Genomic DNA, 18,123 nt, shown 5'->3' with positions numbered 1-18,123 from the left:
TTCTCTCTCTCCCTTCTTCTCTCTTTCCTCCCATTTTCTTGCCTCCTTCTCCCCCTCCACTTTTTGTCCCTCCCCTCCCCTCTGCCTTTCCATCTGATGTTTCTTCTATCTGAAACACCCACCTCCTCCCACACTAAGTCACAACAAAGGCCTCCGAGGCCCTCACTCATCCATCCCCACTCTGCCCTTAGGAAGCAGCTACTTTTATTATCCTATTTACAGAAATAGAGGCTGAAGCTCAGTGACGCTCAGGAGGCTGTCCAGGGTCCCCAGATGGTAAATGGGGAACTAATGCAACCCACATGGGTCAAAACCCCGTGCCTTCCACCCTGTCAAGCCACTTCTCAGAGATCCAGATATCTGTAAGGGGAGCGATGGCTATGAGGAGAAAATCCAGTGATGTCTGTCTAGCAGTAGCTGTACTGAAACCATGTTGGTTGAAACTGAATTATCGTTCTACTTGGGAGATTAGTCATGCCGGGGCTGACTTTGGTTCTTCTACTTTCGAAGTGTCGAGGTTGGTTTTTGTGTTTTGAATGTGTTGGTTGATAAACAAGGCATTTCTAGTCTGTTAAGCTAATAATCTTAATATTTTATTTTAATTGTAAGGCACCTATTCCCTTTTGTTCCTTTAACAAATCCAATTAAAACAGAGCACATTCGGAATTACAAAATAGATGCTATTAAACCAATAAGAAATCATCATCTTTTGTTATTGGGCCATGTGACCCCCTGGGAACTTTTGCTCCAAATAAAAGTTGAATTTTTATTATCCGCCGGGGGAAGGGGGAAGTCTGACAGATAACGGCTTTTCAGGCAGCACATGTGCAAAGCTTAGCTAGTGCTAAGGATGGAGAAGAAAATAATATTAGGGGTAGACAAAGCTATACATGCATAATCTTCAGTAAAGTGCTTAGAGCTACATTGATCAAATTAGCCAGATAATTGCAAAATGACGTGAACCCAATAATTTCCATATAGATACTCAGTTTGCTGCTGCTCTGATGTCATGGGAAGAACGTTCTGCTCAGAAACAAAGTGAGCTGTGTGAGTGGATAAACCACTTTCTCTCCACCACAGCAGCCACTCTCAGTCCTTATCTCTGGGTTGAAGGACTGTTCCTGCCTCAGAGGAGAGCTATGAGAACTGAATGAAATGGCAAGTGAGTCACTATAAAGAGAAGGTGTGACATGCCTCTAAGGCAACAGTCCCCAACATTTTTGGTACCAGGGACCAGTGCTTCTATGAGAAACTATTGCATGATGATCTCAGGTGGAGCTGAGGCGGTGATGCTAGCGCTGGGGAGTGGCTGCAAATACAGATGAAGCTTCTCTCACTTTCTTCTCACCTTCTGCTGTGCAGCCCAGTTTCTAACAGGCCATGGACCAGTACCAGTCTGTGGCCTGGGGTTCGGAGACCCCTGCTCTAAGGGCTGGTGTGCATGTGTGGTGGGGGAGTATAACATCAAAGGACAGATCCATGGAGGAGGCTGTTTGAAAATAGTGGAAGTGCACCATACAGTGGTTAGACTTTAAATGGAGCTCACGTGGTGCACATCCAACTTCAGGTGGCTGGTATACAGCCTCTCAGGGCCACTGCATAGCCAGCAGCCCCCAGGGCAAAAGAGGGCACTGCTGCTCTACTGAGTACCTGGGAATGAGTGGGCTAATGTTCTGGGCCAGGCTTGATGAAAATCCTGTATTTTCACACTCATCATGGCAGCCTATGGAAACCGGAGGGGCCGAGGAACTTTTGTCTCCATCGCTGCCCACTTGGGGCACACAACTATTAAGTGAACTGGCTAGTGTCATTATGTGTACACTTTACTGTCTCTCTCTCTCTTTCTTCTCTCTCTCTTCTATCTTGTTGCAATCTCCAAGCTCTTACAATCAAATGACTTCATGCTATTTAAAAATCTTTAAAATTTATATTATTCAGATTTACTTAGATGTATACCTATGTTTCTATAAAAATGAGCACCCCACACGTTGGCCCTTGGGCAGCGGAGTAAGCAGGCAATGGGTCCAGCTGAAATGGTTTCTTCAGGGACCCTGGTTTACATGTGGTCCCTCCAAAAGGTCAATGGGACATCTGCATTACTGACTCCTGCAGCGACTTTGGACGAAGATTGCATCTCCGTCTTCTCACTCTCCATCGAGTTGGCCAGCTACTTCACCCCAGTATACTCCATTCCCCTTTAAATGGATTGTGGTGAGCCCCATTGCAGTTCCCTGGCTAACCCATGCCAAATGAAAATGGACCTGAGTGAGTGTCTGGCCACCCAGAGTCTGAGGACTCTGTGACACTTTGGTTCAAACATCAGAGAGCCCATGGGTAACCAAAAACAGCACACATTTTTTTGAGGATGTCATGGGAAGAACAGCAAAATTAAGGCTGCAGGACAAGCAGCCCTAATTTTCTGTTAGAGAGGTGACTTTCACACTGGGATTGCTAGGATTCCAGAATGTCTTCTGTTCCTTGGAGTCAGTGGCGACCAACAATGTGCCCTCCAGGATGAAGCACTTCCTACTGCTTGAGCAAAGGCAATAGAAGGAAGAGAAGAGAGAAGCAGCACGGTGTACTCAAAAGATCATAGCTTTGATATCAGACACATCTGTGACTGTACTATATTATTTGTGTGAACTTAAAGAAGTCACTTAACTTTTCTGAGCCTTAAATCTCTTATTTTAAAAATAGAATTGACACTTGGCATAGTTGCTGTGGAGATTAGAGATACAGGAAGAGCCCACTAGCATGCTTGCAACAGTTACTTTGGAACATATCACCTAAGTGAATGATGGTGGGTGGCACTTGATATTATGTAGCATATTTGAAACTAGTGTCAGGAAATCCCATCATCATCATCACGTGTGGCTCCTATAAGACTCCACCCCTGCTGTCTGCATCTCTCTCCTAACTATCATCGCTATCTCTCCATCGACTCTGCCAAGTGTCTGGCATAGCTACTGCTGTGAGGGCCACAGAATCTTTCTGCCTCTAAGCTGTTCTCTTCCTAGCGGTCTGTCCTTCTGCCCACAGGAAACAGTGTCTCAACATAACACAGCTGGTGGCAGTAGTGGAAAAAATAAAAAACACGTCATGTTTATACCCCCAGTGAGTCTATACTCCGAAATCCAGATAACACTGTAGAGCAAGCAGCAGAGCACACAGCTCCTAGGCCAGAATGGGCACTATGCAAATGTCAGTTCTTTCCCCCAGTGTAGACCCTGCTGGAGTCAAACATTAATGCCTATGTTAGAGGCCTGGCCAGAGGTTCCAGACACATCCACTCCACAGAGGGCCCCACAGTGATCACCCACACTCCCACCTGCCACATGGCTTGTTCTAGGGAGGGATAGAGGGCACAGGGAATGATTTGAAGCCACGTAGGAAGTCACAGCAGAGGTGAGGCTGGCCTGTCGCATGACTAGTGAATGGGTCTAATGAGAGTTAGGGGAGAGAATAAATGCAGTGACTTTTAAATGACTGACTTTATTAAGGGAAGTTTGTATCATTTCCCCTTCAGAGACAGCCCATAAGCAAAAGATATTTCTCATCCATATGGCATGAAACTTGCTATGAAGTTAGTCCCCATACTGGCTGTGAAATAGCAGTGACTTTTGGGATTTTAATTTTACAATGTGTCTATCCTGTGTCTCAATGCATCAGTCAAAAGAGTGAAATAATTATTGCAAGTTGTTTAAAGATATCAGATATACACAAAGTCAGTCTCAAAAATATAAAGATACATGAGCATGAAGCACCAGATAAATTCTATTATCATAGTGATGGCAACAATCTTACAACTGAAAATGCTTGCAAATATTTTTATGCCATTAAAATATAGATTGCCATTACATTTTTAATTTAGATATCCATGGGGTGTCCCACCATGCTGTTTGATTCGCAGTGACTAGATCAAAAAATAATTAGAAATTAAAGTTAAATCAACTGGTCCAGTTCTTCCAAAGTATAGAAACCAATTGTACAAGACAAGACAAAGTACCATATTTAGAAACTTCTGATAGTTGGGCTTCTCAGCTGTTCATGTGAAATGTAATCTACTATTTGTCTATCTATCCATCCCTCTGTCCATCAGTCTGTCCATCTATCTATTTATATCTCTTTCTTCTATGATTGCCAGCTTCCCTTGTGTGGGTTAGTCCCACACTTGCATTTAAGGACTCTAAGTTGATAATAACAGGCCATCTAACTAGTTTTAGTTGTACCAAAGATCATCCCTTTCATGCTTCTTTTGTCAATATTTACTCTCTTACTCAATAGGCAGGCCTGGGCAGGATGCTAAACATGCAGAGTAGAGTGAGAGAAGGGATGTCTCTAGTCTTTGCAGACTCCTCTCACTGGTCTGCTTCCAGTGGTGCTCAGCAACTTAGGGGTCTAGAACGGACACTGAGCAACATAACACACCCTGCCTTCCATAACCAAAAGCAAGGAGTCCAGCCAGGTATGGTGGCCCTAAGGAGAAGCATAGAGAAGGTCTATCATGTTCCATCTGGCATGGGGACCCAAACACACTGATGAGGAGGTGGAATACATTATCCCAGCCAGTCCCTACTTGGCCTTGCATATGATTAATGAGCAGGCTCAGAGCCAAAGTTCCTGGTGGAGAGAAGCTTCTTAATAGGGACGTATTCTGTAGATAGCTCCATGCTGTTTTCTCTCCATCATTTATCAGAGCTGGGAGGGCTTCTTATCTTGGTGTGGGTGGGCTGTGGCGAGCAGGCTCAGCTGGGCTAAACTGGCCAGATCATTAGTCTACTGGGAGCACCCTTCCTATCCCCTCTAACCCTTGCTTGTTGTGTTTCAGCTTCTCTGAGCTGAAATTTATCTTAAGCATAAGAACTACAAAAGACAGCTCAGGTTTTGGGGTGCTCAGGGGACTCTGGTGCCCAGAATCAGTAACAATCTAGATCTTAGCTCTTTGAGCTTGGGGTCTGGCCATGTTTAGTGCTCATCTGTGTAATACAGAGGCCTGTACATAGTGGGCTCTCAATATACTTACTGAATGAATAAACAAATGAATAAATGCAGAAATAAGCATATGGACTTGGCTTAAATTAGTCGCAAAAGACTAATAAGGGTCATGGGAAAGGAAACTTTAGTATTTGTTCAGGCCCATGGGATAGAGTTGCCAAAAAAAAATACTATGCAAAATTTGGGACATATGTATATTAAAACTATGCGTTATTTATCTCAAGCTCAAATGTAGCTGACCATCTTGTACTTTTATTCGATAAATCTGGCAACCCTACCATGAGGAGCAGTCATCAATAAATATGTGATCAGCCTTTTTTTTTAATTTGAATTTTTAACCCAAGTGCAGTATGACAGTTTTTTTTTTGACACGCTGCCTTGTGCAAAGCTGTTCCCTGCAGTATGCACATGTGTACACACGTGGTAGACATGCATACATACCATGGCAGTGCCCACATGGAATACATTTGGATGCCCTTTGGAGGGCACAACAGGGCTGAGGGGATAGGCATAAAAAAGTCACAGACTTCCAAGCTGGGCTGAGCAAGCAGCCACTGTGAGACAGAGAAATTGAATAGAGTCTCAAATATATTTAAGTTAAAAAATTTTTTTTAAGTTTACTTACAAATAAATTGCCTATTTTTGTGTGGACAGTTCTCTGAGCTCTATTATATGCGTAGTTTCATGTAACCACCACCACAATCAGGATCAAGGCAGTCCTAGCACTCCAGAAGCTTAACATGCTGTTGCCTTGTTGTCCAACTCACCCTGCTCCTGGCAACCACTGATTTGTTTTCTGTACTTATCATCGTGGCTTTTCCAGAATGTCATATAAATAGAAGCATTCATTATGTGGAGTTTTGAGATTGGTATCTGCCTTAGAAAAATGCTTTTAAGATTCATACAACTTGTGCGTATCAGTAGATTTGTCCTCTTTACACTGAATAGTATACTATTATAAGGATATGCCACGATTTCTTTATGCATCCACCAACTGAGGTTTTTTGAGGCTTTTTCCCCCCTGTTTTTCGCAATTTTGAATAGAGCAGCTACAAACACAGGTGAATGACTTTTTGTGTGAACATAAGTTTCTGTTTTTCTAAGGTGAACACCTAGTTGGGAATATGCTGTGTCATATGATGAGTACATGGTTAATTTTATTAAAAATTTCCACTGTTTTTCAGAATGACTGCACTATTTTAAATTCTCATCGGAAATATATAAGCACTCTTGTTGCTTCACATCTTTGCCAAATCTTTGTACTACCGGTTTTTATGTGTTATTTATTTATTATTTTTTTTAAAGTTTAGACATTCTAATAACTGTAGTGGTATCTGATTGAGATTTTAATTTGCATTTCTCTGGTGACTAATGATGCTGAGTAACTCTTTGTGGGCTTATCTGCCAACCGTATACCTTCTATGGTAAAATGTTTTGATAAATCTTTTGGGCATTTTTTTATTGCATCATTTGCTTTCTTGCCATTGAACTTGAGTTCTTTACAGATTTTGGACACTAATCCTTTGTTGGATATGTGATTTGCAAATGTTTTCTTCCATTCTGTAGCTTTTCTTTTCATTCTCAACAATTTTTTTTTTTTAACAGAGAAGAACATTTTAGTTTTATTGAAGTCCAATTTGTCAATATTTTCTTTTATGGGTTGCAGTTTTGCCTAAGTCATAAAGATTTTCTCCTATGTTTTCTTTTAAAAATGTTATGGTTTTCCATTTTCTATTCATATCTATGATCCATTTTGAGTTAATCTGAGTTAGTTTCAATAGGCTGAGATTCATTTTATTGCATATGGGTAACCAATTGTTTCAACATTATTTGTTGAAAGTTTATCATTTCTCCATTGAATTTTCTATGAACTTTTGTCAAAAATTAATTGACTATATTGGCCATAGTTACATAGACCTATTTCTGGACTCTGTTTTCTATTTCACTTATTTATATATCTGTCCCTTCACCAATACCACATATTGCAGTTACGTAAGCTTTAAAATTTAGAAAAACAGATCCTCCATCTTTTTTTTTAAATTGTTTTGGATTTCTAGTTACTTTTCCTTTTAATATAAATTTTAGAATCTGTTCATTCATATATATAAACCTTGCTGAGATTTTTATTTGTATCACATTGACCTTTAGACTAATTTGAGAAGAATTGATGTCTTATTTATATTGAGTCTTTCAACTCAAGATCACAGTATATTTCTCCATTTATTTAGATCTTTGCTTTCTTTCATCAGTGTTTTATAATTTTCATCATAGAAATCCTGCACATTTTTGTTATTTATGTGAAATACACAAGCATTTTAGTTTTGGAGCATTATTATTTTTTAAATTTCAGTTTCAAATTGTTCACTACTAGTATATAAAAATTCAATGAGAGATTTGTGTGTTAACCTTGTATACTTGCTAAAGCCAGTAATTGGTTCCATGAGTGTTTTTAAATTCTGTAGGATTCTCTATGCAGACAGATCTGAGTAGGCATAGTTTTATTTCCTTCTTTCCTATCTGTGTGGCTTTTATTTTTCTTGCATTATTGCAATGGCTAGAATTTCCAGTATAATATTAAATAAGACTAGCAAGAGTTTACCTTCTTGCCTAATTTTCAAACTAAGGAGAGAAAACATTCAATCCATCACCAAGTATGATGTAGCTATGTAGCATTGTGTGTGTGTGTGTGTGTGTGTGTGTGTGCATATATGTGTGCATGCGTTTGTGTGTGTGAAAGCCTTTTAAAAGGTTAAAATAAGAGCCTTTGTACTACTGGTTTGCTGAGAGTTTTTGTCACGAATAGATATTAAACTTTGTCACATGTTTTTTCAGCATCAGTTGATATGATCATGTATTTTTTTCTTTTGAATCTGTTAATATACTATATTACATTGATTTCTGCATAGTGAATCAGTTTGAATTCTCACTTGCTTGCCATGTATTATTCTATTTATATATTGCTGGATTCAATTAATTGTGTTGAAGATTTTTGTGTCTGTATTATCAAGGATATTGGTCTATAGTTTTCTTTCTTTATATTTTCCAATATAATTTTAGTAACAAGATAATGCTGGCCTCAGAAAATAAATTAGGAATAGCTCCTTCTTCTATTTTCTGAAAAAGAGTGTATAAAATTGCTGTTGTCATCTTTATATGTTTGGTTGAATTTGCCACTAAAACCATTTAAGCCTAGAGATTTTTGGGTAAGCTTTTCAACTATGATTTCAGTCTCTTTAATAAATGTAGGTCTATATGGGTTATCTATTTCTTCACATGTGAGATTTTAGTTTGTAGCCAGCTTTAAGTTTTTTCCAGAGTTGTTTGTACTATTCTCTAGATATCCCTTTAATGTTTGTGGGGTTTTAGTCACATTCTCTTTTTAATTACTGATATTTATAATTTTTGTTTTCTTTTTTTTTCCCACTGTCAGTCTGGCTAGAGATTTGTCAATTTTATTAATCTGTTCAAAAAAAACAGTTTTAAGACTACAGCCATGCCACCCTGAACATGCCAGATCCCATTTGATCTTGGAAGCTAAGCAGGGTCAGGTCTGGTTAGTACTTGAATGGGAGACCACCTAGGAACACCCGGTGCTGTAGTGGTAAAAAAATTAATAATAGTAATAAAATAAAAGACTGTAAGCTGACAAGGTCCTTGCAATCTGTGAGGGTTGCCTCCCCTAAAAAAAAGAAAACCGTTTTAGTTTCACTGATTTTCTCTATAATCTTTCTCCTTTCAATTTTGTTGATTTCTGCTCTTGTCTTTATTATTTCCTCTCTGTGTATGCTTTAGGTTTATTTTGCTCCTTTTTACTAGTTTCTTAAAGTAGAGGTTTATATTATAGATTTGAGACCTGTCTTACTTTTTAAAATGTTTCCAGTGTGAACACTTAAAGCTACAAATTTCCCTCTAAATACTACTTCAGTTGCAAACCATAAGTTTCGATATGTTATTTCTTTTTTGTTCGGTTCAAAATATTTTCTAATTTTCCATGAGATTTTTTTGATTCATGGTTTATGTGTAAATATGTGTGTTGTGTTTTTTTTTTCATTGTTAACTATTTGGAGATTTTCCAATTATAGTTTTGATACTGATCTCTAATTTAATCCCATTATTTTTGGAGAACATTCTTTGTTAAGGATATATTTGTTAAAGTTTGTTTCATGGCTAAGAATATAGTCTATATCCGTGAATGTTGTATGTGCGCTTGAGAAAAATGTGTATTCTGTTTCTGTGTAGAGTGTTTTATAAATGTCAATTAGATCCACTGTGTTTACAGTAATGTTCAGTCTTTCTATATCTGTGGTTCTCCTCTGGAGGCAATTTTGACCTCTGTGGACAGCTGGCAATATTTAGAGATATTAGGACAGAGCTATTGGTGTTTAGTAGATAGAATCTTCTGCTACTAAACATCCTTCAATGCACAGGACAGGCCTCCACCCCCGACCCCCATCAGCACTCCACCACTGCCAACAACAAAATGTTATCTGGCCACAAATGTCAGTGGAGCTGAGACTGAGCAACACTGTTCTTTGCTGATTTTCTTTCTAGTTGTATCATTAATTATTGACAAGTGTTGACATCTCTAATTCTATAGATTTTTTCATTTCTTCTTTGTTTTATCAGTTTTTGCTTCATTTATATCAAAGCTCTGTTGTTAAGTATGTATACATTTAGGATTTTTATATCTTCTTGGTAAAATGTACCTTTTATTACATAGTAGTCTTCTTAATCTCAGGTAAATTTTCATTTTCTGAAATATACTTTGTCTATACTGATATTAATAAAGTCACTCCAGTTTTTCTTTAGTATTTGCATAGCATGTCTTTCCCCATTCTTTTAGTTTAACTTACTTTTGTTTATTTATTAGATGGCATGTAATTGACTCTTTCTCTTTTATTATCCATTCTGATAATTATGCTTTTAATTGATGTATTTGATCACTTTCACTTAATATCAGTATTGATATATTTAAATTTAGCTCTGCCATTTTAATACTTGTATTCTGTTTCTTCCATTTACCATTACTGCTTTCTTTTAGATTATTTGAATTTTTTCTACTGTTAATTTTTAACTTAGATATTTCAAATAGAAATTATATTTATGTATATATAATTATAATTATATAGATATGTACTATTTATATATATGATTATATTTTTATCATTATATATAAAAACATATTTTTAAATCTATACATTTATTTTTTCTATGTCTTTGTATATTGCTTTAGTGGTTACTCTGGAGATTTAAATGTATATACTTAACTTTCCATAGTCTACTTAAAATTAATATTTTACCACTTTGAAAGCAATGTAAAAACCTTACTTATCATATAGGTCTTGTTAGCTTCCCCCATGATGTTGTAGTTGTCGTATCTATCCCATCTACATACATTGAAAACCCTATTAGACAGTGTTACAATTTTTGCTTTCAACCATCACAAATATTTTAAACCTTAAGAGGAGGAAAATAGCCTATTATATGTACCAGAAATCTACCATTTCCATTGCTCTTCCTTTAGTCTCAAAGCCCAATTTTCTCTATAGTATTGGTTCCTTTTCATCTGAAGAATCTCCTTTAGCATTTCTTTCACAGCAGCTCAGCTAGTGGCAAATCTTTTCATTTTCCATTCATCTGATAATGTCTTTATTTTGCCTTTATTCATAAAGGACACCTTTATTCACTGTCTGGTTGACAGTTTGTTTGCTTTCAGTCCTTTAAAAGATATTTTTCTAGTAGGTTGTGTGTCCGTTTTCTCTGGCAGGTTTTATTTTAATTTAATTTTGAGCAGTTTGATTATGTCTCTGAGTGTGCTTTGAATTTATCTCTTAGCTCAGTTCTCAAAATCTTTGGGTTCTGGATTTGGGATTAGGTACTGAAGACCCTGTTCAGGGTTTTATCCATGCAAAGGCTTCTCATGGTACATCCAGGAGTTCATATACGTCTTTATTAAACTCCCTCCTCTTTGCAATCGTCCCAGCACTTTGTGGTTCTCAGAACACACTCCCTTCCCTGAACACACACACACACACACACACACACACACACACACAAACCCCACAACACACACACACACTCAGTCTTCTGGATAGAATTTTGTTTTCTAAATCGAATATTTAGTTCCTGTGACTGTTTCTGGCTCCAGGGCCATATGACAGAAGGATAGAGAGAAAAAAGCAACCTCCTTGCTCTTGGGACAACAGTTTGAGCAGAGACTATAATTCTCTTCCCCCATAGTTTTGGGTGCCTGCCTGGATGACTCCAGTGATACAGGACTCTCTGGGGCTGAGGCAGGAGTGAATGAAAAACCAAAAGGGAAAAAAACAGTAGATCTCCTTCACCCTCCCTGACTCTAAAGGGCCCTCTTTCATATTTTTGGTCAGAGAGAGAGACTTTTCTTAGAAATCTTTTTGTCCTCCTCTCTCCCCATGTAAAGTTGGTCTTACTTTCAAGTTACTTCTACAACCTATATGACACTATTTAACTTCAGCATCCTCAGAGAGCCGCTCAATGCAGTCTGTCTAAGGTCTTGAGTTGCATTCAATGGATGAGATGGACAGAGTGTACTTCATAGTAACTGTAACTAGAACCCCAGCTTTGATTTTTAAGCTGCTTTATCCCATCTGGTTCTTCAGAGCTACATGATATAATAACTGCAATACTAGTGAACACAGTACCATCTTTGGTAACCAGCCAATTATGCCTGAATGTGGTTGGTCCATTGTTTTTAAAGAATTGGTTCAGCTTACAAGTTCAAAAGAACATCAATGCTGCTAAAAGCTGAGATACTCTCATTGGTTTACTCTGGCGATTTCCATCCATCCCAGGAGGATCTGATCCAGCAGGACCGTCATAGGGTGGGAACCTCTGCTAGGAGTGGCAGGCGTTTTATACTAAGAACATGGAAGGCAACTTTTAAATACTTCTTTTTGACACTGAGGATTATTGTATGAGGAAAACATGTGATTATTGTATGAAGAAAACAGCCTGATTGCTGGAGCTTTGTGTGTTATATAAACTTTGTTTCTGATAAAGGGCTTGAATAATGAAGAACAGCAACTGTAGGCACCTCTGCTGCCCGTCCCTGTGGGAAAATGGAGGCATTGAAAGCATTTGTCTCCTGATAGCATGCTACCGTCTTGTCTGGAAACTTGGTCCAAAAGAGAAAATCAGATAGCATGAGGCACCAAGTTTAGAAAAGAAAAGAGCTTCTATAACATGATAGTAGTTTGTATCTTCTTCCTAGTTGTAGACCTTTCTCACACATGAGCCTCAGTCTTCCTCTCTTTACAATGGGGATAATCCTACAGATCCTGCTGTATTGTTGACGATTAAAATCAAAATGTTCAAAGTTCCTGATAATATTTTATAGCTAACATTAATCAAGCTTTTACTATGTGCCAGGCACTATTGTGAGTGCTTTATAGTTAGGTAATTTACACTCCTTAAAAGCCATATAAAAGAGCTGTTTTTCACAAATGAGGAAACTGAGATGCTGAAAATTTAAGAAAATTGTTGTGGCAGAGCAAGACTTCTAAGCCAAGCACCTGAGGCCAGAATCTACCCATCACTTTTTATATTCTACTTCTCCGTATGGCAGCAATCACAACTATTATCACATCTATCAGTGCACAGGTGTCTATAGTTGAATTTCAGTGTAAAGGATGTGAGGGGAGAAATTGCAAGGGGCAGGAGATGAAAAAAGGCAACATTCTCTTTTAAGTTCTGCCAAGCACTTAAGTTCAGCCTTGGCCTCCTCCATGCTCATGGGCATCCTCTTACTTGGGGCTGCGTGAAAGACTTTTCTGTGCTGCTCTAGTTGCACTGCAGTTATAGTAGTGAAAGCTTGACTAGCTCCTCTGGATTCAGAAGTGGAGAGAGATAGGAGTACAGAAACTGTAGGCAGCTAAGTCATTCTTAACTACCACATTATTCCCTCATATCCTGGCTATGTTCCTTCTGAGAACTCAGCAGTCCCACCATAGGAACCCATGGGGAAATGTTAAAAAAAGACTAGATTTGTGTGAAGGTCTGAGAAGTGGCAGATATCCAAGAAAACACTCATACACATACACACATGTACCCCTGGGTAGGGGGAAAGGGGATTATGTGAAAGTCCAGGACAATGGAGAGATTCATAAATCAGGGATGGCATAGCCAGAGGGGCATTAAGAAGCCTTCAGGCCAACCCTGCACCTCCCATTTCACATCTAGAAACACTGAGGTCTGAGGAGGGTATTCAAATTGCTGAAGGTCTTCGGCAACGCTATTTTTGCTGATGCTCTAATTTCTCTCCCCTTTCTGCTTTCCTTTAAAACTATTAGAGAACAAAGCATTTATGATGTGGGGAGAGTCTAGTAACCTCATGTCATTTCCTAACTTGATATTTTTTTCTCCTCTTATCAGAGTATATCTTCTAGCAATTTCATGGGACTTTTCCTCAAACTGATCACCAACTAATCAGAACAACATATTTCAAACATATTCCCTCACTAAAGAACATGGCCAAGAGCGGGAAAGGCCCCAAGGGCAAGAAGATCACCCTCAGTGTGGCCAAGAATTGTATCAAAATCACATTTGATGGGAGAAAACGCCTTGACTTGAGCAAAATGGGAATTACCAACTTCCCCAAGTGTATTCTGAGACTCAATGATATAGATGAGCTCGATCTTAGCCGGAATATGATCAAGAAGATTCCCGATTCAATCTCCAAGTTCCAGAACCTGAGGTGGCTGGACCTGCACAGCAACTACATCGACAAGCTCCCAGAGTCCATTGGCCAGATGACCAGTCTGCTCTACCTCAATGTCAGTAACAACAGGCTGACCACCAACGGGCTACCTGTTGAGCTCAACCAACTCAAGAATATCCGCACGGTGAATTTAGGCTTGAACCATCTAGACAGCGTGCCCACCACACTGGGTGCACTGAAGGAGCTCCATGAGGTGGGACTCCATGACAACTTGCTCACCACCATTCCCACTAGCATTTTTAAGCTCCCCAAGTTGAAAAAGCTCAACACACAACGAAACCCCTTTCCTAAGGGGGAAGAGTCGGATACGTTCATAGATTCTATCAAGAGACTGGACAACTTACATCTGGTGGAGGAGAAGGATCTCTGTGGGCCTTGCCTGAGAAAATGTCAACAGGCTCGGGAAAAACTGAACAGAATCAAGAATATGGCCATGACAACACCGAGAAAGGCCATCTTTTCCAACTTGGTCTCACCCAACTCCATGGCCAAGGAGTCCCAGGAAGATTGGAGGTGACCTGGGATCTCGACCCTGAGGCAGAAAGAGTAAAGGGGAGGAGGGAAGATGACAATGGGCTGCATCCACAGCAAATTGAGAGATTATCCCATCACTGCTACAGTTCTTTCAGCCAAGCCCAAAAAATACATTTCCCTATCTTCTTGGCTTATGATTTTGTTGATTGAAAGGAATTTAGTTCTTTGCCATTCCACACATTTCTCTCTTCTCTGCATGCTCACACTTATACAAACAGTCACGATGAGCCAGGAAAGGGCCATCCATCTCACTTCTGCTCCAGAACTCTCCTGCCTACAGCCCATGGCACTCTTACTCTTACTCGCACACTCTTAGTCTCATTATCATGCATTTCAGGACTAATATCCAACTCCCACATGTGGATCTTGTTCTGCGGAAATGCGTCAAAGTACAGGAAGCTCAGACATGGGTAGCTAGGAAGGCAGATAGACATTTATTCTTGGGAAGGGGACAAAACTGGTCCACAGAAATAAGCAGATTTTATCATTAAGTATTGGCAAGTAACATCTTCAACTCAGAGCAGTACTATCTTTTTCTCTTATCTGTGCTTGCATAATTTTCTCTAAGAGCTTTCTCTAGACTCAATCTTCAAGCCCTTGACTGGCTGTGAATGAATGAGGTTATACTCCCATCTTATTATGACCAATGCTTTTCCAGACTCTTGCAAGAGCAATTAAAGAACAGTTTCAGGTATGGTTAGATGCAGTCAATACATTTTTAAAAATACCTTCCTAGGCACTATGCTAGGTGTGGGGACTGTGTCCAATGGCAGAAAGTTTGGTTTGCCTTGTGCAACCTGTTGGGAAGACCCATTGAAAGAAGACAGGACAGAATGTCATTGTCTGAACATGATGTTAGGAGACCAGGGACATGTGGTATGCAGGCTGGCCTGGCAGAAAGAAAGTCAAAGACTCTGTAGTTGGCCAGATCTAGGTTCAGGGCAGCTATTCTTCTTACTTGCCATCTCCCTGGGCACCTTACTTAGCTTTGGTTCCCTCATCTGTAAAGTGGGAATAACAGAGCCCCAACTCCAAGGGTCACTGTGCATCTAAAGCGTATAGAACACAGAGTGAATACTCAAATGAAGTCAGTTTCTCTAAGAACTGGAGCTTGATGCATCTCAAAGCTGAAATACAACTTTGGATAGTGTCCCTATTCATACTAGATCTTCTAGTATAAATAACAGTGGTAAAGGCAATCTTCAAATAGCAGAGAACCTTCTCTATACCACTCGACTCACACTTTCAAGCTACCCAAAAGAAAAGGATCAGGAAGATACCTTTAGGAAAGCTTTAAAAAATTTTTTTAATACTTTTCTCTATTCGTTGCAAGTTTTATAGTAGTCAATAGAAAAGCACTGAGAGATACCTGTGAGTTCAGTGGGACTAGCTTATTTCTTTTCCACATTACAAACTATGGAGTTCCTCTTTCCTCAAATAGAATGAAAACCCTTTTCTAACCCAGTCACCACCCTCTCTGAAAGTCTGGCATAACCTGGTGACCCCCATGTGACCCCTGTGTTTTGCCTCTATGACCTGGAGTAATTGCCTCGGTTTCTCCTGTCTCTATCCCCAGGATACGCTCAACATCTCCCTAAGAGTAGCTTATGGCAAAAATTTGAAGACTAAACAGCTAACAAGAAGAAACAATTCTAAAGAAGAAAAGCCCTCAGGAGAAGAAACAGAGTGGCAAGGGGAACATTCTGGAAGCCAGGATCTCTGGTGCTGGCTAAGCCGCTGACTTGCTTCTTAAACTCAATTTGCTTCTCTTAGCTGTAAATAATCTCTGTGTGAAAATGACTTCGGGAAATATGTGGTTTTTTTTTTAAACGTATATAAATAAAATATTTAAGAAAATAAGAGATATAAATTACAGACAATTAAAAATTTAAAAGGAGACTTTAAGACTTAAAATCTTACAGTCACTCAATACCAGCCTCCTGTGGGAAGGTATGTATAATGCAATACCTTGAGCGAATAAAATATATACAAAAAATTCATATAAAGAAATATACTCAAAAATACTATAGGCAAATCAAAGTAGAATTTAAACAAATCTTTCAGTAATGTACAGTTAGGAAGGAAAAAGAAATTAGAGAAATGAACAACAGGGAGAAAAATAAGAAAAAATAAAATGGCAGACTTCTGTCCTTACATTTGAACAATTACATTAAATGTAAATATACCCATCCCTCAAGTTTTTCACATGAGTTTGTCTTATACGCGGTAAATATCTCCTCCACCCTTTACCCCCTCTCCCCATTTAGTGGACTTTTTATACATGGTTTTCTTTTACACAGTCTCATTCTACGTGGTTCTTTCTTTTTCATTTGCATTATTGGCAATTATTCTTTTTAAAAACAATAGCTTAACTCAGTAACATACAAAGAACTGATACTAACACACAATTATCACTGGAACATTTGAAAATTGATTGTTGCACCAAGATCAGTAACAGTTGAAACTAATTAACAAAATGTTAAATCACTGATAGATAGCTGTAGGAATTGACATGACACACTAGTTGCATCATAATTCAATTAAAGATACGTACTTCCAAATATTTCAAGTGTTAAAAATAACGACTTTGTGCCAATTAAAAAGAAGAGGTTGATTGCTTTGGATTATGGCACAAACACTGACAGCTAATAAAATTTATTTTGTTTTTTCTGAATTTTCATTAGCGATATTTTGTGAAAATATTTGAAATAAATGTTTTTGGCTTATGTTGACCTATTACTTTAGAATTTTTTTTGTACTGGTGGACTCTTTTTACATGGTTTTCTACTGCATAAAAAAAAAAAGACATGTGGAATGAATTATCTGCATAAATTGAGGGATGGGTGTAGTCTTTATTTGTAATGGCTTCAAACTAGAAACAGCCTAATTTCCCTGAATAGGCAAATGTTAAACAAACTCCAATATGTCCATACCATGGAATACTGCTCCGCAATAAAAAGGGACACACTATTGATACATATAACAACTTGGATGGATCTCAATGGCATCATTCTAAGTAAAAAAGGCCAGTCTCGAAAGGTCACATACTCTATGATTCCATCTAGAGAATACTTTCTAAATGACAAAATGATAGAAATGTAAAACAAATCAGTGGTTGCCAGGCTTTAAGGTTAATGAGGGACGGTAGGCGGTAGGTATGACCACAAAGTAGTAGCACAAGAGATATCTTTGTGGTGATAAAAATGATCGTGTATATTGTTGGTGGTGGTGGTTACACAAACCTACAAATATGATAAAATGACAAAAAACCTGCATACATGTTGTAGCAATGTTAACTTCTCAGTTTTGAAATTGTACTACAGTTTCATAAGATACAACCATTGGGGGAAATTAAATAAAGGATGCATGGGGACTCTATGTATTATTTTTGCAACTTCTCATAAATCTGTAGTTATTTTAAAATTTTTTTAAATTAAAGACAATCTTACAACCCAGATGCAACAATAACAGATCTTTGTACATGTGTCAAGTGCTAATTTATGAGTAACCATGGCAAACTTAAAACTCCTCAACCATCCCAAAGAACTAAGGCATTTCAGGAGAAAGAGCACCTTCACCTGAGTTCACCTGAAAAATCTAAATTATCTACTGTTGATCACATCCTTGATGATTCCTGAAACAGTCGCTAAAACAAAGAAAATGCCTGGCTTCTCTATCCATGTCCCAGGTTTTCTTGAGGTAGCTGGTCACAAATAGCAAGTGGGTGGGCAAACCTTGAACCAGCAAATTTCTCCCTTCACAGTTCTGGGTTTTTGTAGCCCTGTCCCTACCCCCATGGAAACAACATGACTGAGTGGAGCTGAAAGGACAAAGGGGCA

The 18,123-nt window shown here is 38.6% G+C and overlaps 2 protein-coding genes and 1 pseudogene across 2 annotated transcripts in view; 2 read left to right on the top strand and 1 right to left on the bottom strand.

The window, feature by feature from the left end:
* Nucleotides 1–18,123, bottom strand: part of WDFY4 (WDFY family member 4) — a 265,837-nt gene that overhangs the window by 54,120 nt on the left and 193,594 nt on the right. The gene's annotated exons all lie outside the window — the stretch shown is intronic.
* On the top strand, nt 8,479–8,597 carry LOC112483914 (annotated as a pseudogene).
* Nucleotides 13,500–14,267, top strand: LRRC18 (leucine rich repeat containing 18). The gene has a single exon (XM_006916923.1). The coding sequence runs from the start codon at nt 13,500–13,502 to the stop codon at nt 14,265–14,267; it is 768 nt and encodes a 255-aa protein (XP_006916985.1).

Source organism: Pteropus alecto, unplaced genomic scaffold (genome assembly GCF_000325575.1).
Source record: "Pteropus alecto unplaced genomic scaffold, ASM32557v1 scaffold287, whole genome shotgun sequence".
NCBI classification, from domain to species: domain Eukaryota; kingdom Metazoa; phylum Chordata; class Mammalia; order Chiroptera; family Pteropodidae; genus Pteropus; species Pteropus alecto.
Note: the sequence above shows the minus strand (reverse complement) of the source record. Positions and strands in the feature narration are given on the sequence as shown.

What these genes read in the sequence shown, in the direction of transcription:
- LRRC18 (XM_006916923.1), top strand. Translation starts at nt 13,500, where the DNA reads ATGGCCAAGAGCGGGAAAGGCCCCAAGGGCAAGAAGATCACCCTCAGT.